The sequence below is a fragment of the Castor canadensis genome, chromosome 12, assembly GCF_047511655.1.
Source record: "Castor canadensis chromosome 12, mCasCan1.hap1v2, whole genome shotgun sequence".
Taxonomy (NCBI): Eukaryota; Metazoa; Chordata; class Mammalia; order Rodentia; family Castoridae; genus Castor; species Castor canadensis.
Window position 1 is genome coordinate 59,963,548 of NC_133397.1, and position 26,124 is coordinate 59,989,671.

Below are 26,124 nucleotides of genomic sequence, written 5' to 3' on the forward strand. Positions count from 1 at the left end.
CAGTTAGGAGCAGAGCCCAAAGGAGACTTGTGTGTCTGGTTCTCAGCCCATTGCTCACTGCAAACCCTACTGAATGTCTCTGGTTTCCTTGTTGTCATTGCAGGAAAGCCGCACTCCAGGTCAGCATGAACGATGGCCTCTCTTTTATCTCCAGTTCTGTCATCATCACCACCACACACTGTGTAAGTCATAACTTCCCCCTTTAGTAAAGACCTCATTATCATTATCTCAGTCACCAACTTTTCTTAAACACCACTCTTCTCCAACAGCACCTTGGGAAGTTTTCTGGATCTTTGTTTTGTTCACTGAGCTTTGATCATAGCACTGCTAGGCAAGCCATGGGCTGGATCAGGGTGTGCTGTACCCTGGAGTGTATCGGGAATGCCTGTGTCCAGTCCTCCAGGTTCCCCCGTTCTGGCATTGGGGAGTACGCTGAACACACTTTCTGCCCATATGGTAAGATGGGTTGTCTGTGCAATAGTGACAATGGGCACCTGGATAGGGTAGACCTAAGAGAGAATGTACAGAAAGGAGTTGGACTTCTTATTCAGAAAGCATGTCTTAAGGAGTTTTTCTCTAAAGGGAAGCAGGAAAATGGGCACTGACTGGAGGAAGATGTAGAGTTTATGGAGGAACCTTTTATTTAATAATGGGAGAAATGGAAACTTGTTTATACAATTGTGGAAATAATCCAGAGAAAAATGGAAAATTGATGAAGCGAGAAAGAGGGGGCAAAGGGGGCCTTACATTAGACAGTGAAATAGGAGTGGGAGCAGCATTCTCTTGTCCTATATCCCCTCTCTGAATCCATCTTGTCAGATAGTTTTCATTTCTAGATCTACATAAAATCACCTGGAGAGCCTCTATTTATTTTTTAATTGGTGGACATTAATCATACATAGTAAGTGGTTTTATTATGACATTTTTATACATGTGTATAATGTATTTTGAACATATTCATCCCTCCAGTACTCTCTTATCCTTTTCCTCCTCCCCATTTTCCTTTTCTCATCCACCTCTCCAGTAGTCCCCCTCTATTTTCATGACATTATTTTGGGTTTGGTTTCTTTTTCTCCCTGGCTTCCATAAATGAAAGAAATTTACCTTTGTAGACTGCTTTTTTGACTTACAATGATGATTATCTGCAGAGCTCTCAGATGATGATACCCTCATCTCATGCCAGACTGACTAAACCAAAGTCTCTAGCATGAGCCCTAGCTTTGGTGTCTTCATTGCCTCCTGGGGAGGCTATGGCATGCAGCCTTGGCCAAGAATCCTTAAGCCTCAGTAGTTGTTCCTGCCCATGGCCAGTGTTTCAAGGCTCAGTTAGCTCACACAAAGAACCCCACCCCAACAGGAGCATTTCCAAAATAACTTTTGGATATTCAATTTTATTTAATCAAATGCATTTCCTCCATTAGATCGTTCTAGCAACTAAGGTGTTTAGTCTGACAGTCAACTTACATACTTGCAATGGTCAATTCCTGATTGGCCTTTGGAAAACCTGTTGGTAGAACTCCTCAATAATTAGGATTGTGTCCTTAATACCATCACAGGTGGAGGAAAGATAGCAGGCATGCCCCAAAGCCAGATGAGATAAAAATAAGTTACCTTGTAAATGCATAGGAAGCCAGGTCTTATTATGGACAAGACTGTCCTATCTATAGTCCTATAGCTACTATTCTTCCTGAATTAGAGGTAAACCAATTTTCTTGAAAGATGTAAGCCAGTGTAAGGGGTACAGATAATAGAAGAGCTTAACTGGGCCAAATGAGACTAAGATTAACATAGAAAGGTGTCATCAGTGAGAAAAGTTCATGTCTCAGACATCTGGTCAACCTTCAATTCAGGATGCCTGGGCAGGACACCACCAAATTTGAAAACTGTATGCAGAAGCAGTGAAATGTCTAGTGTATCCTCCCTGATTCTTTTGAAATTGACTCTTATAGAACCTGCCAACATGCAGAAAATGATTAAAATACCCCAAATCGAATAAGTCCATTCCAGATTACTCCCAGTTTTTGAGCAGTCCAACAGTGTGGACCTGTATTTCTCATTGTGTCTGATCATACCACAGAGAAATAATTACTGCCCTTGAGACCACAGAGCAGGGGAAGTGGGAAAGAAGAATGAATGCCTTAGGACCAAGTTTGTGATATGAAAAATACAGGGCTATGTTTTTTCTGTGGTACTGGGAATTGAACTTGGGACCTTGTGCTTGGTAGGCAGACACTCTACCACTTGAGCCACATACCCAGCCCTTCTGTTTTCAGTTTGTTTTTCAGATAGGACCCAGCCAGCCTCAGACCACGAGCCTCCTACCTCTGGCCCCCAAGCAGCTGGGATTATAGACATACACCACCACACCTGGCTAGGGCTACAAATTTAAATCTCTGAGTATCTAAAGAACAAAGTGTGTTCTTACCAATGATTTAAAAAATTAAAAGAATTACTAGTAAATTCCCACCGCATCTTCCCAACTCAATCTACTGACATCTTCCATTGCCCTCATTTGAATGCATGTCACTAAGTCTTTTGTTCAACCAACCCTTGATTAAATCATTTTATAGTATATTCTGCACTAATCCCTTTTCACTTGAGAAGACTGTATTAACCTGCAACAAAATTATAACAACCGCTCCAAGAGCTGAGATCCAAGTCCTTTCATTTACTTACTCAACAAATATTCATTAAACATAATACATAAGTTACATACTTGTTAAAAGGTAACACATACTCTAGGAAAAATTGAACAGATTAAGAGAGTTAAGTACTGCTGGGATGAATGGGTTCCAGTGTAAATAGATATATTGAAAGTGTGGCATTTGAGCAGAGACCTAGATAGTGAGGTAGTTAGCCATGAATGTGGAGAGAGGGTAGAACATTCCAAACCAAGAACCCTATTGCCAAGACCTTGAGGCCAGAGACTCCTGGTGTTCAAGGAAGAGCAAGATCAGAGGTCAATCTCTGGGAGGAAATGAGTGAGGACAGCAGCAGGCAAAGAAGTAACGGAGAGTACAGGGCTTTGTAAGGATTTGAACTTTGCAGGAGAGGAGCCACAAGACTGGACACCCTGTCTGCTGGGACAGCCAGTGGGTAGACAAGAAGAAAATGATGGAAGTAGTCAGGCTAGTTTAAAGGATTCTGGTAATATTTCAGGCAGAAGGTGGTGGTGGCTTGAATCAAGACGAGGCAGTGAAGTTAGAGGGAAGAGGCAGTGAAGTTGTAGGGAAGTGGTCAGAGTTAGATACATTTTGAAAGTAGATCTGTAGATTTGCATAGATGTTGGATATGGGACTTTAGAGAAGGAGAGGAATCAAGGATGGCCCCAAGGTTTGGGCCTCAGTAACTGAAAGGACAGAGTTGCCATCAACTGACAGACACGAGGAAGACTGAAGGAGAGAAAATTTGGGGACAAAGGGGGACATTGGCAGATCAGTTTTGTTAGTTACTAGTTGTATGGCCTGATCAGATTATTTAGTTTAATTATTTATTTGTGTTTCCATTTTCTAATCAATAAAAATAAGATAATAACAGTTTACATGTTTTATAGTATTATGAACATTAAGCATAAAGTGCTTCGGACCTGGCAGGTAGTTAAGTGCTCAATACACGTTAGCTGTTGTAGTACAGAACAAAAATTCAATCAAAAGTTTTGAACTAGCCAGGCATAGTGATACATGCCTTTAATCCCAGCACTTGGGAGGCTGAAGTGGGAGGATCATGAGTTCAAAGTCAGCCTGGGTTACATAGTGATATTCTGTCTCAAAAAAAAGGCAAAAAAATTTTGAACTAACTGGAAATTTTACCTAGAGTGTTGGCTCCTCAATAAGGAGTTCCATTATAACACAGGGATTCTTCTGAGACAAGAGGCATCCTTGGGAGTTACATGTTTGTCACTTACCCAAGCTCAATTGATTGGAAGAGGGCAGACAAGATGGCCAAAATCCCCCCAGGAAAATAGACTTGTATTCAAACATAAGACTTCAATCTCCATCTAGGCCCTATGCAGAAGTACAAATTAAAAGACTGAAATGATCACAAGGAAAAACAGAGATGTGGTCACACAGAAGATGAAGTAAGGTCTTGGACTTGTATGTGTTTGGAGGATATGGCTTTTATATCAAAAATGATCCCCTGAGTCTGAGTAAAGGGTTAGTCTTGTCAGTGCCAGTCACAGTCTGCCCAGTTCCTCACCTGGAACCAAAAATCAACTTAAAATATGCAGTTGAGATTTTCTCACTTTATTTAGTGCCCATTTGGACAACTGTGTCACAGGTTTTCAAGATCCACAATGAATAACTATTGCCCCTGCCAGAAGCAGAAATTCCATGAAGTTTTACAGGAAGGAGTTTTTTTCCATCCAAGAGCTAAAAGGTTCCTACACAAATGGTAAACTTTGTTGAGCTCCATGGCTATAGAAATTGGGTGAGAGCCCTCTCTCACCCGCTCTTTCAATACACACTGCTCTCCTTTTCCTCCCCAATCTGGAACCTTAAGTTGAGAAAATCATTAATATGGTGCAATTTGAAAGGAAGTATTGAAACGTCTGCCCTTTTGATAACAAAGCAAGTAAATTTTAGTACCTTAAAAAAATTGTGTTTATCTTCTTTTAAACAAATATTTTACAGTTTTACAATGTCCCCTCAAATGGTACAAAACTCAAGAAATCATTCAAAAAATATTTCTTGAATTGCTGCTGCATCACCTGTGTCCCAAATGCATTTTACCAAGTTGCTATTAAAGTGATGAATCCAAAAGCCCATATAAAGTATATAATAAAGAACAGAATTGTATGAGTCAGGTATAAATGCTATAGGATTTCAGAGAGGGGAAAGGAGGGTTGGAGCCAGGAGGACTCATGAGATCTTTATAGAGGCGGTAATACCTGAGTGGTGATTTTTAAAATTATAACTACAGGCAAAGAAGTGGGAAGAGACCATTCTGTAAAGAAAACCAACCTGAACAAGAGCTAGATATGTGTCTGAATTTTTTCATGGTCTCTCCCAGAGCTCTAACTCGGTTTTTCCTTTTCCCTCTCCTTTTGTATCAATTTCTGATACCTTTTGATTGGGAGCCATTTCTCAAGTTGACAACTACTTCTCTTCTAGGATGTATATCCATACCCTTGATCTTGGTGACCCCAATATGTGTTAGTGAGTCCTAGCTGATTCTAATTGCTGTTAACTAAGATCAGGATTTGATTTGTATTGGCTGCCTGGATTTTAGTATTTTAGGTTAGAACATCACAATCTTCAAAGAAAGGAAGAAGACCTAAAATTAGAAGTAAGGTTCCACAATCAAGAAATCAATACCAAATAAGTGGAAAAGACTGTCTTTTCCTCCTAATTTATATGAAAAAGAGTTTACAAACAAGGTTTAATAATAAACTTCAGAAGATCCATGTGTTGTCACTGCTCAGAGAAACTCTTTTTGAATGAAAATAAAAAGTCAACAAACTCCAACTTGAGACATCAAAGCAGGAAACACTGCAGTATAATTATAGCATAATGGAAGAATTAAAAACATAGGATATTGAGTCCAAAATCCTAATTTTACATCCCAGGCCCTCCACTTTCTAGGGTGATCTTGTGCAAGTTAACCTAACCTGTCTCAGAACTTGTCTTTGTGCTTGTAATAAAGCTTAAAGGTAATGTACATATGGAACTTGAAGTTCAAAATACTCTGCCAAAGAATGACAGCCATTTATTACTGCATTGACCTCATTCTCTTTCTTCACCAAATAAAAGTCTACTTGTCCCATTAAAGATTTTCTGTTCATGCCCTGTGGCTTATTTTCCCCTGATTACAAGGGACACTCTCTTTTGAGGATCTTGAATGTAATTTAAAAGGGACACACCTACCAGGTGTGAAACTTTTCCAGAAGTCCTGGGTAGGGCAAAAGTGTAAGATCGCTTCAGAAGAGCACCAGCTCTACTTTGGAGCAGTCCACTGCCAGGGATGCAGATCTGGAAGGGTCTAGAAATAGCCCACACAAGTGAATCAAGATTCAGGGCAGAGCCATAGTCATTGAGGGTTTGCAGCCCAAGGCTGAAAGTCAGGCAGAACTTAGAGACTGATAGAAAAGTTGTGACCCAGAGAACACAACTTTTGTGTAATTTTGGTATTACCCTGGAATACCAAAATCTTAGGCTACAGCAGTTCAACTAATCCGGATGCCACCAGCCTAAGCTCAGGGTGCACAGTCTGCCTTGTTGAGTGCTGGGTCACAAGGAGATGTGCTGAAGCACCTGACAGAAGCTGAAGATAAGATTCAGCAGAGACCACCTCCCAGCACTGTCCATGGAGTCCCATGCAGGCAATTTTCCAGGCCCAGTTTCTACATTGATTCAGTTCTGTTACCAATAGCCTTAAAGTAACCTGGGAACAAAAATTCAGCCTGGTTTTGTAGTTAGACAGCTCTCTAGGTAAACAGACAGCTGGCATTGACACCCTTGCCAAAATCTCTTGAATTTCACCATCCTGGTAGGGAATGAATCCAGTAGCCTATGCTGATGGCAATCTCATCTTCCAACATCATAAAAAATTTTGTGCATGCTTCAGAGAAAGTAGAAATCAGAGAAGTCTTTTTTCTTCTATTTTTTTTCCAAGGTCAGGAAAACAGTCGATCAATCAAAATAGATATCTGCCTTTGGGGAAGGTAATTTATATCAGCAGTAAGTATGGGCCTCCTTCTGAAGGAAAGAAGCCCAGGGAAGAGGGTGCAGGTGGTGAATGAAGCCAACGATATCGTAATAATCAAAACTAATGTATATTAACCAGTGCTGTGGGCAAAGTGTCGGGGTCTCAAAGATGAATAGCCAGTCCTTGCCCTTCTGAACCTACAACATAGTTGCCAAGGCAGGATATGCACTCAAGAGGTAAATATTACACAGTATGGGCACAAAAGGCAGATAAATTCCTCATCTGATCCAATGACTCATGAGCCTCCACACAAGTATTCAGATGAGTGAATTGACACAAACATGGCACTCTCTAATTAATGGCCCCACTTACCCAAGAGGCTCTTCAGTCATTTCTGCAGAGGGAGCTAGACAACTCCTTCCAGAAATTCAAGAATGTAGGCAGCTCATGATTTTTTTTAACCCCAAAAATGATCCCATGAGTGTCTTTCCCCCCCAACAGGGCCCATCCTGAACTGTTTCTCAGTACTAGGAAACAACCCCTGAATAAGACAGGTCTAGGGCACACACTGTGACTTTTCCCTATCCATTTCTCCACCCCAACAATAACCTACTTACTATCTGACTTTCCTCTGTACCCACTCCTTTCCTTACTCATTAAGCTTCACATAACCTGGAAGTCGAAGAGAAGTGTGGCCTTAAAGAGAGTTTGAATGGCAGAATATAGAGTTTGGGCAAAGGGAAGCCATTCAAAGGAAGCACAAGCATTATTTTAGGAAGATTCATCCAAGATTTGTATGCTCCAAGTGTATTAATTAGAGCAAAGTAGTATCTGTATAATTTATAAATTCAGTTATTTAGAGAAAAAAGGGTGCTCTGGTGTATTTTTCTTTCATTTCAGTTGAATCCACAATCTTGGGGCTACAGATATGAATCATTACGTTTTCATACTTAATGCTTAAGAAAGGGTAACTAGGCAGATATTTAATTACTGTAATTATTGGTGATCTGTCCTTTGAACAATGTGGCTTAGCAAAACACAGGGAAAAGACTTAGTTGCAGATTAAAAACGGGAACAAGCATAGACTTTGGGATCAGATTAATGTGGTTAAAATCTTGGTTCTGCTATTTACTGTGTATGTGACTTTAGTCTAGAGATAATGCACCTGCAGAGCTGGCATGGAACTTGGTACATAGTAGATACCCAGTGTTCAATATTGCACTTATGTTGTCATGGCTATAAATAGACTAGCACAGTGATATGATTTCCAAAGACATTATGACTTTTGGTTGTAGTGACAGAAGTGTGACACCTAGAAGGAGGGAGGTAATGGGACCTCTTAACTTGGTGAACATAAAATCTCATTTGAGTCATTTGAGTTTAGAGCCAAAGATACTTTCTAGAGAGAGCCTAGAGAAACTGAATTGTGATCAGCAAATATGGCAGACTATGTAGAATATAGAATTGGAACTCTTTAGCTCTTTAATCTGGAGACATATTTAGCAAATAGACAACATTCTCAGGGCAGATCTGAAACAGGTACATAGTCCTAACATTGTAGATCATTTACTGGACAGACCAAAGGAGTAGAATAGGTTGGGGTGCACAATTTGTGGCTCGTTTTTTAAAAAGTCTTCCTTATTGGCTGCTTCGAGTATGGTGAGCTCCCTATATGGTTGTAATCAAGCGCAGGCAACATGACACCTTAGCAGAATTAGTAAATGGCATTCATGAATTAGATAGGCAATTGGACTAGAGATGGCTTTAGACTCCTTTCAACCCAGAGAATCTGTGATTGTTGACCAAAGAGTACATCAGTAAAAGAGAAGGGTAAATATGATCAGTCCTCTAGAGTATAATGGATGGGCTTAGCTTTTACAGTTTGAAAATAAATTTGAGAGACCTTTGTTGGTGATGTTAGAGACAGTTTCTCTTGGTGTGATGCAGATTGGCCAAACTCCACCTAATACAAGTGAGATCACATTCCAGATGAGAAATTGCCTAAGACTCCTGAGAATAATCTATTTTCAAGTAACCTCAAAACATACTCGTATAAATGATTGGTATACCAGTCAAAATCATTCTCTATTTATCGAGTTTCAATACAGCCATCTAAAATTCAAGTTTTTTTTTTTTAATTCTAGGTTTTTTAATTATTGTTTTAACAAGATAGCCTGTGGTTTCATGTATTGTCATTAGAAAGGACAAAAGACCACAGGAACACCAGAATGCAAAACTCAGATCTCAAATATTGTTTATGAATTGAAATAAAAATAGTTTGCCAACATATCTATTTTGATAACCCTTGCATGCATAAAATGTCTTTTAAAATATGTTTTGAAGAATTCGTGCTGATTTGTTTTTCTTGGATATTTGAGCAATTGACTTTTCAACATTTTTATCTTTTAAGTGTTTTAAAGAACATTTGCCCTAAGTTTGAAATTCCCTTGTTTTGAGAGTAAATGCAAAAAAAAATAATGTTTTTCTGAAACTATGCTTTAGAAAACTCTGAAGTAAACACATAGTAAGATGGTAGAAATACAATTAAATCCAAATAATTCAGAAGCAAAATATACAAGGAAACAAACTCAGAAATTACACACATTAACAGACTATGATTTTAAAATATTCAGCTATATTAAAACACACATTAACAGACTATGATTTTAAAATATTCAGCTATATCCTATTTATAATACAACATACATTTAATAAAATATAAGAGTACTGAAAGGTTGAAAATACAAATGCAAGAAAAGTTATACCAGGCAAATATCAAAAGAAAGCAAGTGTAGCTATATCCATATCAGATAAAGAAAACTTTATAGTGAAAAAAGGAATTATTGGTATAGAGGACCAATGTATAACGGTGATAGGAACAGTTAACCTAGAAGGTATCATAATTCTGTTCTGCACTTAATGACATACCCTCAGAACTTTCTCAAAAGAAGAAATTCAAATGGCCAAAAAACACATGAAAAAATGCCCACCATCTCTAGCAATAAAGGAAATGCAAATTAAAAACACACTAAGATTCCACCTCACCCCTGTTAGAATAGCCATCATTAGCAACACCACCAACAACAGGTGTTGGCGAGGGTTGCAGGGGAGAAAAGAACCCTCTTACACTGCTGGTGGGAATGTAAATTAGTACAACCACTCTGGAAAAAAATTTGGAGGCTACTTAAAAAGCTAAACATTGATCCAGCAATACCACTCTTGGGGATATACCCAAACGACTATGACACAGGTTACCCCAGAGGCACCTGCACACCCATGTTTATTGCAGCACTATTCACAATAGCCAAGTTATGGAAACAGCCAAGATGCCCCACCACTGACGAATGAATTAAGAAAATGTGGTATTTATACACAATGGAATTTTATGCAGCCATGAAGAAGAACGAAATGTTATCATTCGCTGGTAAATGGATGGAATTGGAGAACATCATTCTGAATGAGGTTAGCCTGGCCCAAAAGACCAAAAATCATATGTTCTCCTTCATATGCGGACATTAGGTCAAGGGCAAACACAACAAGGGGATTGGACTTTGATCACATGATAAAGCGAGAGCACACAAGGGAGGTATGAGGATAGGTAAGACACCTAAAAAACTAGATAGCATTTGTTGCCCTCAATGCAGAGAAACTAAAGCAGATACTTTAAGGCAACTGAGGCCAATAGGAGAAGGGGACCAGGAACTAGAGAAAAAGTTAGTTCGAGAAGAATTAATTTAGAAGGTAACACACATGCACAGGAAAGCAATGCAAATCAACTCCTTGTATAGTTATCCTTATCTCAACTAGCAAAAACCCTTGGTCCTTCCTATTATTGCTTATACTCTCTCTTCAACAAAATTAGAGATGAGGGCAAAATAGTTTCTGCTGGGTAGCGAGGGGTAAGGGAGGGGAAGGGAAGGGTAAGGGAGGGAGGTGGGGGGAAGAGGGGAGAAATGATCCAAACATTGTATGCACATATGAATAAAATTTAAAAATAAATTTAAAAAAATAAATAAATAAAAAGGAAAAAAAATGACTTACCCTCAGAATATATAAAGCAAAAATTAAGAAAATTGCAAACTCACCATCTCAGGAGGAGATATACATACAACTCTCTCAGTAATTAATTAATAAATTGACCAGCTGAAAATCAATAAAATATAACTAGTGCGAGTAATGCAATTAAACATAAGCTAATGGACAATGGGTTTCCAAATAGGGCCCAAACTTTTAGGGTAGCATAAAATAAAATGTTATGTAATCACAGCATTAATAACAAAAATATCATATTGAATCAACAGAAAACATACTTTCCCTCCATATTTTAACATCTCTGAAATTAAGATGTTTCAGTTAATCAATAATGTATCTTGATTTAATGGGTAGTTTTTTTCCCTAATTTCTCATAAAATAATGAGGCATCCTACAATGCATGAATATGAAATTCAATGAAATGTTATCCATCAATCTGTACTGTACCAAAAGTAAGGATAATAAAATATGCACTGAAGAAAACTCACTTCCTGTGAGTCACTTCCTGTCCATCGCCCACCACTACACATAGGGAAAAATAAGAACTCTAGCCGGCCCCCTTTGGACAATGGCTTACGATATATAAGAAATCTGTACCTAATAGAGAATGTTATTTCTTTTCAAATATACTGTTTTACACTTTTGTTAAAAATAGTAATGTACGAGGGCATAAGCCAAGTCTCAACAAATTTCAAAGAACTGATACCATAGAGACCACATTCTAGAATAGAAAAAAGAATAATATCCAATTAAATTGCCAATCAGTTTTGAAAATCTTGTGTTTCAAAATTTCAAACACGCATCCAAATCATTTATGAGTCATAATGTAAATTTAAAAACACTAAGAACTGACCAATTACAAAGATGCCACCTACCAAAATTTAGAATGGTTCTCAGAGGGAAAATGGTTCTCAGAGGGAAATTTATGATTAAAAGTGTTTACATTAGAAAAGAAGAAAAGATAAGTCAGTTAACTCAGCATAGAACTCAGGAAGTCAGAGAAGAACAACAAACACCTCCAAAAAAACAGAAGGACAGAATAGAAAACAAAGTAGAGAACTAAGCAAGAAAATTGTCAATTGAGTGTCATGGAGGTGAAAAAGGAGAAACAGACATGTATCTAAGAACTGTGTTATCGCTGGTGAGGCTGGATGGGAAGATGAATCAAGTTTCAGTGCTATCACCAGTTGAGGGAAGGGTGGGGTGACATTAAACAAGAGAACCAAGAAAACAAGGTATTCTCTCACCTACTCCTAAGCCTTTCTCCTAGGGAAGACTTTCTACACAAAGGGGTGTTGTGAAATGTGGTACAAAGTTGCACACTCCCTCATTCTTATCACCAGCTCAAATTTGCCAAATTGCTGTGGAAACCCTCCAGCTGTGAAGCTGTTTGTCCCTAGAGCAGTCTCTCATCACTGTGTTTTGTTTTGTTATGTTTATTTTGTGGTACTGGGGATGGAACCCAAAGCCTGGTGCATACCAAGCAAGCACTCTACCACTGAGCTCCCAGCTCTTATGCATTTTTTTTTTTTAATTTCATGGTTCTAGCCTCTCACTTCTTGGTATTAAACATGTATTTCCCACCCTAAATAACCTTGTATACTACATATACTTCCTTTTGACAATTTAAGCTTCTGGATACCCCAATATCAGATAGCTAAGACTATACAGACTATATATAAAATAAATTATAGTCTCTAACTGAGAACTTTGAGAGAAAGTGTATATTCCCTAAGTACACAGGCTTCAGTGAGTGACCAGCGTGTCCATTCATTCCTATTCCTGGGTTATTAGGGCTGATCCAGATGGTTGAATCTTTTGGATTGAGCATTCTGGACTGGCAAATCCAGTTGTGAGATCTAATTGTAGGAAGTGCACAATTTAAAGAGGACCCAAAAAGTTGGGAGGCATGGGAGAAAGATAAGAGGAAAGAGGAGGAAGAGGAGAAGAGAGATTAACAGTTTGGGAAATGGAATCAAAAACAGAGAGACCTGGAGAAGATCTCCTCTCCACCAACCCTAAACTAAGTGCCAACTCTTTAAATAGTCCAAAACCCACAAAATTGGTGGGCTGGACTATCATCACAGAATGGAAGGTGACTCAGCCTGACTCAGACCGTATTGTCCTAGGTGGGCAATTTACCATCGAATTGCACTACAGCACACGTTGCCCCAGAGACTGTATGTGAATTTTCTAATCAGGATATTATTTGGGGCTAATTCGATGTCTATTGTTTGCCCTCCCCACAAGCATGTAAACTCTTCCCTCCATTTGCCATAGAATGACAAAGTCCTATAGAGTAAATAAACACCATCCCACCTATTCCTTAGAGAACCAAGGAAACTCAGAAGTCAGTGGTTGAATTTATTTCTCCCAGCAAAAGAGTCAGTGCCACAAGTGATACCTAGCCAGCATTCCTCTGCTGTCACCGTGGTTGCTAAAACAGATGTCAGATTATTCAGTGCACAAAGTGGTGAGCTTAATGTTTTGCTTCATTTTTTTAAAAAAATTAAAAAGCACTTGAATATGTGACAACAAAAATATTCCTAGGATTCTTTTACACACAATTCAACATCAGGAGAATTGCTCAGCTTTGCAGGCTGAGAAAGTATGAAAGTACAACAAAGGTAATTTTATTTTTCTGCATTGCCCAAATTCATGGACTTAGAAAAGATGTCCAGGGTTCTTGAGAGTGTGTATAAAAGGTACAACCTCAGCCAAAATAAAAACATACAAAATGCTGCTTATGATAGTTCACTCTGGCAACCCCTGTGAACCCTAGCTATTGACCTTAACGTGTGAATGCACAGATGCTCAACAGATAAGAATGTGTGCTGACAATCCTGTATTTCACACTGCCTCGCACTACATAAACATCTGTCCATTCATGCCTCTGCACCTTTTGGTCACAGTTCATTTTCCTTCTGGAATGCCCTCTCTTCTTTCCACCCACCCGATCTCAACCTGGTTGCAAGGCTAGTCAAGGGCTGACTGGACTTGTCCCAAGATCCATCACTGACTTCAGCAAATGTGGTAACCTCACTGTGCTCTAAGCTCAGGCCTTGTGGACTGGGGCATCTTCTAGAACTGAACTGCATCTAACCCGTGCTGCTCTCTGAGCAAGCTCTGTCTTTCTAGCTGGACTCTGATAACCGTTTTCAGGATTAGAAGCTGACTTTGTTCATCTTTCTGTCTCTCCTACTGCAGAGTGTGTAGTAGAAACTCAATAGAAAATGGTCTTCTGGTTTCCCAATACCCTAGGATACAGTTTAAAAACTTTTAAGAAGTGCTTATCATGGTCACTCCTGTAAGCATCTGTCTTTATGAGGCACCACCCAAACCAACAAGTTCAAAATTTAAAGCAACGCCCAACAGTATACAGTAGATGTTTACTTACTGATAATACATAGTAGTGATGCTAATTGACATCTGAAGGATGATCAATAAGACCAGTTGACACACACATTAAATAAAAAGCCACATTAAAAATAGACAAATGAACATATTGAATGAAAAAAGTGGAAATTACGAATTAGCTTTTCTCTTTCAGTGTCCTGATAGTTGAACATTTCTAAGTAACCTTCCTATAATCCACTTATAAAAACTAAGACCTTCTGAGTACCAATAAGCAACATCTTGTCTGCATTATTCTCTAAAATTGGTTTTGATTAACATATTCTATGCATTTTATGGAAAGAAAGGAAAGTGCTACCTAAATTCGATATTCACTTTTCACCACCCTGGTCATTTGTAAGTGACATGAAATCTCAGTACAGGATCAGAGTGACAAGAGTACTTAGATGATGCTAGAAAACCTTGATGAAGACTTCTTCTTGATAAGGAACTCACATGCATATGGCATCAATCTTCCCCTTAACTGCAAACTAACTATGGCTTATCTAAGTCCTTCTGGTATTGTTCATGTAAAGTATTAAGATTTATAGCAAACTAGAATTCACACATCCAAATGACTTCTGCTTCTTCAGAGTATTTACCTTGGAAAGCCACATGCTTTCTCCGACAACACTGTCCCTATTCCAACTATGCTCTACACTCCTGCTTTGGAATTGCTAGAATTTGAAGACACAGTATTTGAATATTCTCAGTAGGGAAATAGGGGGACAACACTGTCATGTGATTTTAAAATCCCTAGAAGTTGTGGAAACCAAGTCTAGGGAGTGGTGGGTTATTGAGCTGGGGACCTCCTTGGTTAAAAAATAAAAAAGCATGACTGAGAAAATGATAAAATTTTAAGGATCAGTGGAATGGCTCAAGTGGCAGAGCACCTGCCTAGCAAATATGAGGCTCTGAATTCAAGCCCCAGTACTGCATTAAAAAATGATAAAATTTTATTTTTATAGCCTGTAAATTTGTTTTAGAAAGTGTTCAAAGGAGGGGTGTTCAGGATAGCTTTGAGCAGTGGCTGAATCACTAAAGAGAGTCTTCAGCGTCTGAAGCCACTTGTGTGGAGGAAATTAGATCCTTTTGAATATGAGGGTTTTCTTATGTTCACTGCACAAACAGCCTCCTTACTTTACAGCCATACTTTTTAGAAGAAGTTCTATAAAGGCTGAGGTAATTTGTCCCCTCATAGTCCTATACTCCCCCTTGCTGGGTTAAGGAGTGAATGTCTGTAGTGCCTATCAATTTTATTGCCATTTCTTTCCTCTTATGGCAAGAATGAGTGAATCATAATGTTTAATTATGTCACCGTTATTAATGTTTGGTGAACCTTGGTAAGGGTTATTAAATTTACCACTGGAAAATCCACTTGAGTTTTGTTTTCCTCAACACTGGTCCAAGCTTAGGGACTTGGGTTTCTCTAATACATAACCTAGGACCCCCCGCCACCACTAACATCATAGTCCCAGTCACTGTTAGCATGAGGTTTCTCACAGAAGTCAAATTTGTTTACCTGGGCAAACCCTGGGCATAGCACCAGGAACTTGGCTTGGGCAGAGAAGCAAGGATGAATGGGAAAGGGAGTCTTACATATTGAAGGATGGCCATGAGAGGGATATTTCATACTTAGTCTTGTGTAACTACGGAGTCAGTCCTGAGAAGCAGGAATTGTGTCAGTTTTACATATGTAGAGAAAAGGAAGGTTAAGAGAGGGTAGATAACTTAGCCAAGGCCCACATGTTCATAAATGGAAGGATTAGGAGTTGGATCATCTTTTTCTTGCTCCAAAGCTCGAGCTCTTTGCAGTGACATTGATGCATCTGATTCTAGTGGTGGGACCATGGAAAGGAAGCAGCCACAAGAGACGCTAACTCCATTGCCATTTGTGACACTGAATTACATTAACCTGCTGAATTCCCATTCCCTTCAACCTAACAAATAGCTAAATGACTATTTATTGAGCTGTTCTACTATTTCTGAAAGGAAGACCAATGAGTAAAGTACATATATCTCCTCCAGGAGCTTAGAGTTCAGTGGAAGAGGTAAGATCATAATGATATAGTGTCTATAAAATACAGTAGGTGATAAGATAGAGATCTCATCTGGAAAAATAAGAGCACAAACTTAAATCAATGGTGAAACTGATCTGTGTTCCCCACTCACATTTACCTTTCATACTTTTGCTTCCCAGTACTTAGAGAGTGACGAGTAAATCATAGGTCTTTAATAAATGTTGTCCATGAAAGAATCAGTTGGTGGCTAAGTTAACACTTGAAAGATTGAAAAACAGTTACCCAAGCAATGAAAGTTAGGAAGGGTGTTTCAGGAAGACATGAGAGAAGAGAACACACAGGAAGCTATATGCCATTTAGTTTTGTCAAAGCAGAGACTGTAAAGAGGGAGATAGCAGGAGAGGAGGTTGGAGAAATATAGACACTCATGAGGGCTAAGAACCCAAACCCTTGTCTCAGAGGGTCCATCAATGGATTCTAGAAATTTGATGGACCCCTGGAATTTCAATCAAACTTTGTGAACTTTTGTGTAAATGCAAATATGTCCTTTTCAGAGGAAGGTAGTATGTCTATTTTCACCAAATTCCCAAATGTTGAGAACTCTTATAGGCATCAGGAGCTATTAAAGATTTCATGGGTGAGCAAAGTTATCAAAATAACATTTTGATGAATAGCTCTCACTGTGGTATAGAGAGTGAAATTCCTGGTAGTTAAGACTGGGGTGGAGACACCAGGAAAGGGACCATTGCACCTGACGATGCCACTGATTCCTGGTCCATGCAGGAGAGGAATAAGGAGATTGTAAACCAGACCCATGGCATGGGAAGTGGAGTAGACAGCAGCACACTGAATTAGTGTTTAGGTCAGGGAGCAGGATATACTGATGGAGGGTACAATATTGGGAAAGAGAAAGAAAAAGAAAATGCAGATTAACTCAGGTTTCCAACTGGGGTTATAAAAAGTACCATGAAAGCCAGGTGCTGGTGGCTTATGCTTCTAACCTAGCTACTTGGTAGACTAAAATCAGGAGGATCACAGTTCAAGGCCATCCCAGACATTGGTTGAGACACCCATCTCAACTAATGCCTGTCATCCTAGCAACAGAGGGAAGTGTGGAACAGGAGGATTGTAGTCCAGGCTAGCCTGGACAAAAAGTGAAACCCTATCTCTAGAATAACCAGAGCAAAAAGAGCTGGAGGCGTGGCTCAAACAATAGAGTGCCTGCCTACCAGCAGGTTTGAATGGGAGAGCAGAAGCTCAGTTTAAGCTGTTAGTCTAAAACATGAGTAGGAAAAATCTAGGCTAAATAGGATATTGATTTAAGTCCTCAATTTCCAGATAATAGTTTATACTGAGAAAGGAAATGAGACAGCCATGGACCAAAAATGGATCCGTGGGCTACATGGCTTTGTAAATACACTCAATCCCAGCTTTATGCCACAGAATAAAGATAAAAATAGTTAAAATAGTCATATCCATTAAGTGGAAAATTTTTAAAAATTGAGGGCTCCATAGGGCATACTGTTATTTAAGGAGAAGCCAATGAGAAAGGTGGAAAGGAATAATCAGAGATAGGAGGGGATCAGAAGAGTACTGTCACAGGTGCCAGGAAATAGGACTTCAATAAAATACAGGCCAAGGTGGGCAGATAAATTAGATAATCCAGAAATAACAGTCAGAACATATAAACTCTGAGAGAGAGAATTGTGTCTCCAGACTTGCCCATCCAAAACTTCTCAGCAGCAATAAAATGATTTAAATTTCATCTTTCAAAATAAAACTTGCCAGTACTCTGCCAGTTTTGTCTGGGCAGGAAACAGAGCTCAGAGCAGCTGCTTAGAAAGGTTCTAAATTCCACTTCAGAGCACTGGAATGTGACCCCTCCTAAGCACCAGCCTTGTCCGGAGGGAGGCGGGAGAATGGACGTGCAGAGTTCTCCTGCACCCATCCACCACACAGCGACACTCCTGACTGCCTCAGTCTCCTATTGGAGCAGGGTGAACCCACAGTGCTGATAGTCCCTGATCTCTGCCATAAAGTTACAAGGTGGAGGGACCAGAGATGTCCCTGACTGAAGGGTATCTTACCCTTGAGGACTCCCAAAAGTGCAACCTCAGTTGGTACCTGGGAAGGGAGAGAAGGTAGAGGGTGAAAGAAAGAAAAGAGGAGGGGCCCACAGGAGCCACATGTCATCAGCTGTGTCCCCAGGTGCCCTGTGGAGGGGAAAAACAGCATCAGCAGCTTTGAAGAAGTGTTAATGGATCATCAGCTCCTTTCCTGTCAGATTTTTGGCAGAGATGGTAACATCCCTTCAATGTGGCAGAATAAACTTCTTACTAATTCATTCTTTCATGTTAAATGTTCACAAGACAGCCCAACTGGAGGAAAGCATCCCAGGGGCTTCAGTTAGTCTGTGAGAATCTATCGAGCCAAGCTCAGCCCACAGAACTGTGGCAGCCCCACAGAAAGGGCTCTGATATCCCCTTTGTTAACAGATTGACCATACTGTTGTTACAGTTACCACAACCCATTTGGGGTGAGTTAAAATAAAAGATACTGGGGTCACCATAGTGGGACAATAAAACATTCCTTGATTATGAATAAAATGAGACAGAAGGCCAAAAAAGAGCTATCTGAAAGCCTCAGTGTCACCTTCATGACTCCTAGGCCGAAGATTGGCCGAGTGTGGCAAAAGTTGGGCTGGAAACTGAAGCCCAGAATTAAATAGGTTTACCAGCCTGTCACAGACACAGGGCCTGGGTGGGACCCCTCACTTGAATGAGCCCCTTGTGGGCCTGCAAGGATCTTCCTAAGGCCCACAGAGGATTTTTAGTTTCTATTTCTTAAAAGAACTCCTCCATCTCTGCCGCCAAATTGTGGAAGCATCAGGCCCTTACAAAACCTTCTTGCGTAGGACAGCCAAAGACAGTCCTCCCTGGGGCAGCATGCTCAGAGAGGAAAGCAAGAGCAGATGCCAGCACGGTGTTCACTCTTACTTACTGAATGAGAAGAGAGGAAGCGACAGGCCTGGAGTTACACACACTGAGTGCCCCAACGTGGAAGGAAACGTTGGGAGTGGGGAAGAAACAATTCCCACCCTGGCTGGCTGGTTTCCAGCCTGGCAGGGGGACACTATTGGCTACGCTGCACGCCATGAACATTAAGCAGAATCCTAGTGCAAGCCCAACTTTGAAATATAAGGTTTCACAAAGTTTCTTTACGTTAAACTCCCCCCAAACTCTCACTAATTCCTCTCCACTTTATCCTCCTCCCTTTACTATGGCAACCCCCAAAACAAAACAGAAAAGAGCAGTGGTGTTTGGTTTTCTCTCCTCCAGAGACCTGGCTTTCTTCTATCATATTGCAAACAAACCCAGACGTGATTCTGTACCTTTGTCCCATGCCACGTGTCAGAATCCAAAATTCCTAGATTCCACCTATCAAGTAAGAGAAGTTTTCATTATTCAGATTTCTAAATCTGTACCTTTGAGAACAACGCTCTCCTTGTCTTAAAAGAGATGCTCTCATTTTTTGAGCTGGGAACAGCAGGAATTAAAAGAAAGCCATGATGAAGAGATACAGCCATTCAAGCCAGGCAGCCTTCAGTGTCATCCGTAATAACAATACCCATAGGAAGGAAGAGCAGGGCTCAGCCTGTCCTCCCCTTGAATGTAATATTGCCTGTCTGCATGCTTAATGGCAGGCCTTCAATGTTTGACAGGGGGGAAAAAGGCTTAAAATTACTCATTGAAGAAAATGAATGTTCCCCCAACTGGAAGAGATGCACCATCCCTAAGCAGTTTGCTTGATCACTGCTTCCTTTCAGCTCCAGTCACCAACCTGAGACCCATTCACCCCACTTCCTGCCATACTTTTTTCTTCTAGAGTTAAAGGACCACATTGGGTTTTTTTTTTTTAAACTTTATGTTTTGAATAAAATACGGATTTAACTTGTGTGAATATTTAGGCTGTTGGGGAAATAACAGTCGTAGAATTCAACATTTGGCTATTTCTCTGCTGCTTTTATTTTCCCTTCTCAGTCTCTTTCAAAGGGTTTGTGGCCAGTTACTTGCAGGAGCTGCCCCGTAAGAGCAGGTGTCAGCCACTGCAGGTTTGTGTCATAAAGTCAGTCCATGCAAGTCCCCAGTTCAGGCTTCTCCTGCTCATGAGGGTTCCCAGACAGAGCCAGGAGTACAGCATGTCTTCTAGGTTTGGGAGGCTGGCTCCTGCTGAACTTGTGAGTCTGGGAGCTATCAGTTCTTGGAAGTCACCTTGCCCCCTGCCAGCCAACCATCTGAGATGGGACATAGCAGACACAATTCCATAAGGGGGACACAGGGAGAGCAGAAGCTGAACTCACATTGGTCTTCAGTCAAGGTTTGTACCCTCCTGGGTGTCAATTCAGGAAGAGGTTTTCAGAAACGGGGAGGTCAGCACAGGATATGCCAACAATGAGCCAGAGATACAGAGGAGAGGTCAGAGGTCAGAGCCCAAGGAGCCAAGGCAATCTGCTCCAGAGCAGGAAAAGAGAGCTGGGGTGGATCCGGGTTCTGGGGTGCCAAGGCAATGCTGTATGGGCCATGGAACATTCTACATATCTCTAGCTACAGGCAGAGCCTTCTCTTTAGCATGTGGGGGAGGGGGTTGCAGATAGGAGGGTCTTCCTCTCGGGACTTGGTAAAGATACAAAAGGACTGATTTAAAACAACTGAGCAATTTTGTAAATGAAGTAAATGCCATCTATTATACAGTGCAGAGGTATATATACTTCTATACTACAAGTCGATATGGATTCGACAGGTAACACAGAGTTCTCCTTACACTAGTTGTCAATCCTTCTTCACAAGGTTGTTGATTAGAGCTACGAGCCAAGAATCAAAGGCCGACCAGAGGCTGTTGTGGCCCATGTCACGCTCAGAGTTCACGCTGAGTGAAGTACACTTCACCTTGGCTCACCCTGACCTCACTGGGTGAGGGATTCCCTCCATCAGAGCAGGTGGAGCAACTACGCAGCCCCAGGCTCTGGGTAGCTGTTTCGTCTTTGAAGTACAGATTTTTTTTTTTTTCTTACTGAATTTTTATAAAGCTGACATTATAGTAGCAAAGTGGGAGTGGAGCAAGTGTCTAAAATCCACTCATGTGGATTCAAATCCCAGTTTTGCCATGTTAAAAGTTGTAGACATGTAAACATAAAAATGTCCACAAGTGGTGTGTGGAGGGACTTGGGTATTACATATGCTCCCTGAATCTGTTTTCTTTACCTGCAAGGCAGGTCCTACAAGGCTGTCTTAACAGGCTCATTTAATGAGATGAAAGAATGCACAGACAGCCCTGAACGCGGTGCTGCAAATTTAGAAAGCATAAGTAACCATTAGCTATTGTTAGTAAAATTAATACTGAACACTTTCATGAAAAGGCAAGTGCTTCAAAAATGACCTTGTAAAATGCCATCCCTAGGAAATTGGGTAAAATTGCAGCAGCCCTCCTGTCCTCATCTTCCCCTTCTAGGTCCTACAGTGTGGACAGCATTTGTTCTGCAGATTTGATCCCAGTGACCTCAAGGGTTCCCTTTGGCTCAAGATAGAAACCATAGTCTACAACTTGACTTGTGTGGCCTCTACATCCAGAAGCCAATCTCCTTCCCACCCAGCTCCATGCTCTTTCAACCACATGGACCTTCCCTGCCTCAGCCCCACCCGTACCTCCATGAACCCAGCGCTTCCTGCTTGCCTTTCAGACGGGAATAGCGAGCTCTCCTTGTCCCTGCAGGCAGCCACTCCTCCAAGTGTCACTTCCTCCTGAAGTGCTAATTCCCAGGTACTCTGCTCTCTAGCACCTGACTACTTGCTGAGAACAAGAGCCTCCTGGTTAAACCTGGGAGCCAAATGACCCACATTTGAATTCTGACTCCTCTGTGAGACCCTGGGCAAGTTTCTCCACCTCTCCCTGCCTCCATGCTTTTGTCTATGAGATGGAAAAAATGAGATTATTGAATTCATCCTGTTGTTAATGACCATAAATTGAAGGGAGATCATATTAGTATATAAGAATTGTTTCTGCACATACTAAGTATCCAGACCTATTAGCAAGGCTAGCATAAGTTATTAGCATTATCGTTATTATTTTACCAGAATAGAGGCTCTTTAAGAAAAGAGTGTCTAATTTATTCACTGCCTAGCACATAAAATGAGCTGGGTTCAGCTGTTGAGTAACACACCCCAGTGTATGTGGTTAGCTGTCTAAACACCCCCTCAGCAGACTGTGAGCACCTTATCCATCCTATTCCCTGAGTTCTGCTCAGTGAGCACAGAATAGACCCTCCATAAATGAATAAATGAACGAACCCATAGGCCATTTGCACTGTCTCCTTATGAAACATTAGCTTCAGGTCTAGGTTTTTTCAAAATAAAGTGCATGCCCTTTGTTTGATAGTGACCCTTCTGAAATGGTCATACAAATGGCTTCTGAAAACTGTTGGAAACCAGGTAGGGGCTTTATCCCTGGGCTGACTCCAGAGCATGAGGAAGTTCCTGCCCCCAGTTTCGTCCCCAGGGCCTTCCTTCCCTGAGGCCCTTCCTGAGCCCTGCTCTACCTCCCCCACTACAGCCTGGGAAAATTGACTCCTCAGGGTCAAGCCAAACATGGCTGGAGGAAAGCCAGCCATCACCTTATCCAGATCCAAAAATTTTCTCCCAGTTTGGAAGCTTCTTTCCCTGAGGGTCAGTCCTTCACACATGTTGCATCATGGGAAGGCGCTCTTCCTTCCCAAAGGACAGGAGAACGTGTGTCCACACAGCTTAGCAGTGCTTCTGCTTCAGTTTATGTATCTGAAGTGAAAAAATAAAATTGGGGAGAGGGGAGACCTTGGATAATGTGAATAACTGTGGTCTGTAGTCTCTACTAAAAGTCTGCTGCTGTTTTATAAGCGTCTTGGTCACCAATACCACTTCCTACTCCAAGCACAGACAGACTTGTGGTCTGATACGCTCACCGTGTTTCCTGTCGCGGGACATAGAAAGAGAGAAAGCTATAGCGTGGTGTTTGATGAGACAGCATAGGGTTGGATGGCCCAGCCCTTGCTGCTTCCATCCTGTGCTCACTCTTTCCTTGCATTGATGCAATAGGCAGTGAGGTTTCTTCCCTCCATATCGTGGGCCTAACGTACAGAGGGTTGTCCATGACTAACAATAAGTGTGGAAAATGTAGGTGATATCTTGTTGTCATCACCGAGAGCAGGGCTTTTCTGCATGCTCCATATGCATGTGGTGGTCCCCTGTGCTGTGGCCCTGTCCAAGGAAGGCCCCATTCTCTCTCCCCACCCACTACCTTAGGTTGCCCAGCCCTGCAACTGCACCGAGAAGCCGCGGCTCCCTCCGGGGTCATCCCACATTCCCAAGCCTTAGCTTCTTGCCTGTGGCCAGGAGTGTTTAGTTCCCTGGCTGTTTGGTCAAAGACATTCCAGAGAGGTCCAGGGAGTAAGAGCTGCCTTTAAACTGCTTCCAGTAGCCCCTCCAAAAACTCATAGTGGGAGCAAGTCATGTCCCCGCTCTGCCATGAACTTACTGTGCTAACCTAGACAGGCCACCCTCCTTCCCTTGTCTGTAAACAGGTGAAGGGACAGCTTTAAGAAACTGACAGTGCTGTGAGGGATCTCCCCCAAAGAGACTGAAAATTGTGGGTGTCATTTCAGAAAGGTCACAAGCTTCTAAGTGTTCTTGAGCCCCTTAAGGGTGCACCATAAATCTAATGAGCTGGATAAGAATCCCTGGACCCTGGAACTCTGACTCCAAATCTGTTTATTTTCTTATTTTGAATTGCAAAAAAAAAAAAAAAACAGTAAGGTTAAGAAACAAAATATTTTTTAAAAGACATAAACCTATTACCAGGGAAATTGTTAATATTTTAGTAAATATCAGTACAAAAATTTTAGTATCAGGGACACAATCTTTCTGTCCTCTCACTCTTGACACACACGTACAGAAGCCCCTCTTTACACCAGGAATGTTTTCCCATGTCATTGAAATATTGTTTGACAACACAACAGCAGCATGGTAGTCAACTGCACGGTGATTCTGTAGTATATTGCTTAGTCTTCCCTAACTGTTAAGCACTGTGCTAGTTTCCTTTTTATTAGTGTTACTGTCTGCGTAGACAGCCCTGATTATGTTCTTGGGCTAAAAGTAGAATGGCCAGAAGGAACTTAGAAGGCCCCTGACACCCATAGCCATGGACCCTCCCAGACCCCCAGAAAGCTGTGCCATTTGTGCTCTCAGTAGGTGGTGGGGGTAGCTTGACCTGTGATCTCAAGTGACTGTGTTGAATCAGCAGACTCAGAACGTGATGCCAAGTGGGACTTCTCTTTGCTAAGACCTAACAACCCTCTGAGACCACAGCAATCATGTCTGATTTTAGGACTGGCTTAGGCACATTGAGAACTGGATAAAAATTGGTGTCATGTGCTCCCCTCACTCACCCCAACACAGCCAGACTGAATGAATGCTGGCTGACTCAACCACCACACCCTCACCTGGCAAGTTCAGCAGCGGCTGCCCTGCCCTCACCCCAGGATTCCTCCCCCTACATGGCCTCAGTGGGCTCTCTAGACTTGCCATCCTCAGTCTAGGAGTCTGTCACATGCACCTGTGTGAATGGGGGCCAGGAAGCAGGCTGAATCCTGAGTAGGACTGTCCTGAATCAGCCCAGATGGGAGACTATCAGACCCAGGAAGCTGAAAGCTGTGGCCAGGCAGGGGATAATGCCCCAGAGGCAGAGAGACAGTGCCTGCTCTGCCTCCTATGGGGTTGGTCCTCAAAGAGAGGAGCAGGGCCTCTCTGAAGAGGCAAATCCATTTCTCTTGAAATTTGGCTAAACAGAGTGTGTTACAGAGCATGAACCCAACGTGATGGGCAACACGCTTGGCATGCTGTGCTCTTCTCTGGGCTCAAGTCTGCCATTGGTGGTGGAGTCTGGGAGGGAAGACCATGCACGATCCATCCACTGCTGACTGGCTCTCTCTTGGCCCCACAGGCAGACGGCTCCATCCTGGCCATCGCTCTGCTGATCCTGTTTCTGCTCCTAGCCCTTGCGCTGCTCTGGTGGTTCTGGCCTCTCTGCTGCACTGTGGTAAGTGCCCCAAGTCCTGGCCACACAAGGCAAGGGTGACTTGAAGGCCCCAGGTGCACAAGTGATGAGAAAAGGACCAAGAACTGTAGCAGTGGGGGACAAATCTTGCATTTTTTTATGCAGTTTATACAAAAGCAACATAAACAAGCCGTGGTCACTAGAACAGTCATGAGCAGTCAACATGGGTCAGGATGTGAGACTGCCTATGGCCCAGCATTGGGTACAGCAACGAACCCAATGTTCTGGGTCTCGTAAGATTCTTAGCACTCATAGGACCCCACAAATGATGGGTGCTACTTGACATGTAATAAATATACTCTGTGTGCAGGTAAGTATATGCTATACACTCACGTGAGTTGAGTTTTCCCACCTGGCACTCTGCTAGAGTCTTAGCAACCGTTCTATCCATCCAAAAAGCGCCTCAGGCCTCTCCTTTCTGCTATAAAGAATTATTTCATTGATTTTAGTTAACATTTATAGGACACACCTCTGTGTGCCCATTGCTTGTCTAAACATTTTGTCTACAAGATCAATAAGGACTTGCCTCCTCCCCAGCACTGTCACCAGAATCACCACATAGCTCCAGTCAGTGTCTCCCCAGATGCTGTGGGGCCTGGACTCACCTGCTCTATTAATGATCTGCATGCCTAAAGCTTCTCTCCCCTGGCCCCTAGACTGGAAAAATCCCAAATAAAGTAATAGCCAAACAAAGAGAAAACTATCCATTCTGGCATATCTAGTTCTAGCATGTGCTTCACGTGAGTCAGGGGGTGTGCTGGAAAGCCCAGGAGAGCTGGAAGTAATGACTGCTCGGCCTGCAGGTTAACTAGACAGTGAGCCCTCCAGGACGGGCCAACGACTGACACCCATGTGTAGAACTGAACTGAGCTAAAACCATAGACACACAGAG

The 26,124-nt window shown here is 41.7% G+C and overlaps 1 protein-coding gene across 2 annotated transcripts in view; it reads left to right on the top strand.

Moving 5' to 3' along the window:
• Positions 1-26,124, top strand: part of Antxr1 (ANTXR cell adhesion molecule 1) — a 218,450-nt gene that overhangs the window by 99,756 nt on the left and 92,570 nt on the right. The window contains exons 12-14 of one of the 2 annotated variants that reach the window (XM_074049876.1): positions 104-182; position 353; positions 8,815-8,921. In XM_074049876.1, the coding sequence (XP_073905977.1) occupies positions 104-182; position 353; positions 8,815-8,906 (172 nt within the window). In that variant the 3' untranslated portion in view covers positions 8,907-8,921. Of the gene's footprint in view, positions 1-103; positions 183-352; positions 354-8,814; positions 8,922-25,118; positions 25,215-26,124 lie in introns of those variants that run through there. The other variant, XM_020177429.2, reaches the window with a different exon arrangement.